We start from the raw sequence: 5,113 nt of genomic DNA on the forward strand, positions 1-5,113 counted from the left end.
ATTTTGAGGTTTTAGAGAATTGATCCCATTACAAGTGTACAGTTCAGGGGGTTCTTCTTCCTACACCTTTATTTATGGCCACCGGGAGAGGGTCTCCCAGATTCTATTATGAATCCCCAGGGAGTAGGCCTCTTTTGGTCTGCGCCTCCTATAAAGGTACCCTCTATATCTGCAGAGAGCTCCCTATCTGCTCCCTTGGGATGCACTGAGGAGCATTTGAGAGGTGCTCAGCAGTAGACTCAAATTTAATAATCTGTATTGAATACTTGTATTTGAAACAATTTAAATTAGCCCAAGCCCTAGCCCTCTGATATAGAAACAATGTAAAGTGTTACACAAATGTCTAAAAAAATGTTGATGAAAATTCTTAGGATTTGTAAATCATGTTTTCTAAATTTTGAACAAAAAATACACTGGAGACAGATATTTAGTAGTTTGTCTCATGCAATTTTGCATGAACACTGAATTGAAATAGACGGCAAATCCAAAAAATTAATACAAAAAGAACGATAAAAATGACAACTGATCGGCAAATCGTCTTCTACATGCGCATGTTCAGTAAATAAATTACAATTAGAAGAAATTATATTTTAATTGAATTTAATTAAACTTTATTAAACAAACAAAGATACGCAGTTTAATCATCACTTAACAAGTAGCCGTCCAAGAAGAAACAAAGCTCTGAGGACGAACGAATGCAACACATATCTATATATATATATATATATATATATATATATATATATATATATATATATATATATATATATATATATATATATATATATATATATATATATATATATATATATATATATATATATATATATATATATATATATATATATATATATATATATATATATATATATATATATATATATATATATATATATATATATATATATATATATATATATATATATAAACAAACAAAGACCACACAAACTGTCGTTTCTTCATCCTCCCCTCCCAATAAATACTTATTTAATCTTTTCTTAAATTGCTGTAGCTGTTTAGCCGCCTTAATGCTCGCGGGAAATGCTCAAGATTAGAAACTGAACCTGAATTATGGATATATGTTGCTTGCAAAACTTTTGAAATAAGATTATATTGGGAAAGCATTAAAGAAAGAAGACAAATGGAAATTTAATACCCAATTTTGACTCCATGACGCGTGTAAAACGACTGAATGCACTGGAATCAAAAGGGTATTTACTTGTTAATTTGATCATACTCGAGAAGTTTGATCTGTTTGATTTGTTTTAAAACCGATTTTGCTGTGTTCACTCTCAGATAATCAGCTTAGCATGAGTGAGATAAGAGCTATGAAGGTATATTTCAATTAAATATTTAATATATGGAGTTGGTTAACTTAGGTATTTAATATAACGCAGTCTCGGCGGCCTGCTTTTCATAATTCTCTGTTGTAGTTTCCATAGTTCTGTTACTAAAGTATTATATTTTCATCATGTTTAGGTATGTTTCATTGCGATTAACCTAACTTCACTTCTTGAATGTGGTTGGTATAATACGTAAAATACCTCGAAAAGCATTCGACAGGATTTGGATTCACCTCTTTTTGTGCAATACCATCATTTTCTTTTATTAAAGAATAAGCATCAATTGGAAAATCAATATTACGCAATAGTCCAACTATTTTTGGCTTACTTAGTTTTTTATTTCCTGATTTTTCAGCCAGACATTCTTCAGGCTAGACGGTATGAAAACCAAAAATTAGCTATGCAGAAGAGATCTTACTGTACAAAAAAGAGGCGGTTATCTTTTGTTGAATACAAACGGTTTAGAAGGCGGTCCTTATCTTAACTCAGCAAAATTGGAATAGCAGGGTTTTAAGCTGTAACCTGATTTTAAACGACAAAATCGCAAAAAAGGTAAAAAGCGGACAGATTTGAAGACTTTTATTCGCTCTCAGCATTAGCCTTTAGTCAAGGTGAGGAAAGAATAGTAATTTAAAAAAGAAAGAAGAATCAATTAAAGAAAAACGTAAGGACGATAAATAAAACATTGACAAGGAAAACTACGCTTATTTAGGGTAAACTATTTGACAATTTATAGATTATACAATTTTTGATTGTTTACGCAGGATTTGTCATTAGGAAAGGGAAAAAAGTTCTAACCTGGTTGTGTCACAAAAGAGCACGGGTCTAAATTTAAACTTCAGTGGATGATGAGGGGTATTTCGAAATAAACAAAAAACCACTGTGTGCATCCTGGTTATATGGAAGTGGGAATAAGATAAGATAAGACTATTTGACAATTTATAGATTATGCAATTTTTGATTGTTTACGCAGGATTTGTCATTAGGAAAGGGAAAATAGTTCTAACCTGGTTGTGTCACAAAAGAGCACGGGTCTAAATTTAAACTTCAGTGGATGCTGAGGGGTATTTCAAAATAAACAAAAAACCACTGTGTGCATCCTGGTTATATGGAAGGGCGAATAAGATAAGATAAGACTATTTGACAATTTATAGATTATGCAATTTTTGATTGTTTACGCAGGATTTGTCATTAGGAAAGGGAAAATAGTTCTAACCTGGTTGTGTCACAAAAGAGCACGGGTCTAAATTTAAACTTCAGTGGATGCTGAGGGGTATTTCGAAATAAACAAAAACCACTGTGTGCATCCTGGTTATATGGAAGGGGGAATAAGATAAGATAAGATAACGTGTATCTCAAGCCGAAATTTGGCCATCTACAAAAATAACATACAAGATTAACAAATTACAGCACTTGTCCCAATAATAAAGGAAAAAAAATAAAATAAGAACTACTCTCTTTTTTTGCAAAATTCTCATCAAGTTATCTTCCCACTAGACAAATAAATTGTGACGACCTGCTTTTCAAGGCATCAGGAAGCAGCACTCCATCATTCCCAAATAAATTTTCCCTTACCCCCAATAGGCCTCGACAACGACTCAGACAATGCTCCAAATTCTCCTCCTCTTCTTGGCAAAGAGGGCAAGCAAACCTGCCGTCCGGGACACTTTTCCTCCTCTCAAAAACTTTCAATCTCGAACGAATCGGAAGGCAATTCGATCGTAGCTGCATCCAATATGTAAGATATCTAGACGGTAGGTTTAACTTAAAGTAAAACTCCTGACCATATATTATCTTAACCTCTTTGTAATACCTTACAGTTTCCAAATTCTTAATCTCCTCACCCCATTTCTGTATCGTCTGGTCCTCCAGCATCCGCTTGATTTCCTTGTCCAACTGTAGTTGTTAACTAGTTGGTCCAGGGCCATCATTTCATGCGAAAGAAAAACCGGTCTTATCCAGTACCTCTTTAACTTTAACAGGCCAAGATCTTTTCCTATGTAGCTGAAGTAACTCATCATATGCAGCCTTCAATAGCCTATCACTGAGTAACTGTACAACCCTTAGCCAAAATTTTATCATTTGGACTGTCCTATAACTTTTAAGAGACCACAGTCCAAGGTCTCCTTTAAGAAACTGGTTATGGGGCATTCTAGGCCACCCATACAATCTCTTAAAATAACCTAGCTGAACGCTTTCTAACTGGGCAGCGTTCTCATGTCCCCAGAGCTCTACCCTGTAATCGAGAATCGGCATAATCTTTGATAAAAAAAACCCTCTTATGCAAAGGCATATTCTTTATTCCACTAATTTTATTCCTGAAAAGTAATAATGTTGCAGCTCTTCACTTCTTTAATTTGAGAACTCTATCCACCGTTACTTTGGAAGATATAACCAAGATACTTTATTTTTTCAACTACTTCTATTTGTTGTCCTCCAAATACAAATATATTATCTAGTTTTTCTTTCCTTTTACTCAAAACAACCACTTTAGTTTTTATAACGTTAAGCCGTAACTTTTTCATATGTAAATATTCCTCAATTAAATCAAGTAATATCTGAAGCTCCCTTCCCGACTTCACGACCAATGCAGTGTCATCCGCAAATAATAACACCGAAAAATTAGTTTTTCTGAGACACAGCTTTGGAGCCCTTTTTTCCAGAAACTCCACCATAGTATTTAAAAACAAACCGAACAGTCTCGGGGACATGGTGCTGCCCTGCTTCACTCCTTTCTTAAGGTAAAATAGCCTGGAAAATCCCGAACCTGCAACCCTGACCATAGACTTAGTCCTAGAATGCATACCAACAAATAAACGAATAAAACTTAAAGGTAGACCTACATCTCTTAAACACTTTTCAAGGAGAGCTCTATCTACATTGTCGAATGCCTTTCTTAAGACTAGAAACGCAATATACAGCTTATTTCTACCTGATCCATACTTCTCTATCAGTGCACTTAACACAAATGCTCTATCTGACGTACTATACTCTTTCCTGAAACCCCTGCTCCTCTTTAATTACCCCATAACCCTCCAACCATTCATTCAACCGATTGTCCAAAATCTTTTCTAAAATTTTACTAATTGCAGGCGCTAATTCTATCAACCTATAGCTATCATGATCACTAGGACTACCTTTCTTAAATAGAGGTACTATAATCGATACTTTCCATAGGGAAGGCCATACACCACTACTTATAATTCTATTAAAAATATTCACTAAAACTAGCAAAAAAAAACACCAAGAAACATCATCAACAAAACTGCTGGTATACCATCTATTCCTGGCCCTGATCCTCCCTTCATCTTCTTAACTACTTTCCTAACTTCATCTGAGGTTACCTCCTTCACTAACTCATAATCTTTTCCTTTCATCAGAAACTGCGGAGTAACACTTAATTCTTCACTATCAAGGCCACTAGAACCTTCATCTATACTCTCAAGAAAACTAGGCCAAGTTTCAGCTTCAGGGATTTGTAATTGGCCTTTTCCTTGTCTATTCTTCTGCCTTATTTCTGACCAAAATTGCTTTGTATCCCCTACCATATAAGCCTTCTCTATCTCTTTCTGTTCCTCTCTAATTTTCTCCCGTTTTTTCCTCTGTTTTAGCCTATTATATTCCTTTTCCTTAAACCGTAAAAATAAACTCTGCCTTTCTTCCTCTACAGAGCAAGCATTTACCAAATCTAATAATGTATTACGGTAATTACTTTGCTAACAAAAAAAAACTGTCTTCCTACTTTAGTAACTGAAATAAATGAGCACTTG

The 5,113-nt window shown here is 34.3% G+C and overlaps 1 protein-coding gene across 1 annotated transcript in view; it reads left to right on the forward strand.

The window, feature by feature from the left end:
* The window catches only part of LOC148947407 (piezo-type mechanosensitive ion channel component 1-like), a 19,175-nt gene extending 14,733 nt beyond the window's left edge, over nucleotides 1-4,442 (forward strand). The window contains exon 4 of the mRNA XM_089095798.1: nucleotides 4,436-4,442. Coding sequence (XP_088951924.1) covers nucleotides 4,436-4,442 — 7 coding nt within the window. The remainder of the gene's footprint in view (nucleotides 1-4,435) is intronic.
* The last annotated feature ends 671 nt before the right edge of the window (nucleotides 4,443-5,113 follow it).

This window comes from Artemia sp. Qi Xiang Cuo, chromosome 10, assembly GCF_049724085.1.
Source record: "Artemia sp. Qi Xiang Cuo chromosome 10, ASM4972408v1, whole genome shotgun sequence".
Taxonomy (NCBI): Eukaryota; Metazoa; Arthropoda; class Branchiopoda; order Anostraca; family Artemiidae; genus Artemia; species Artemia sp. Qi Xiang Cuo.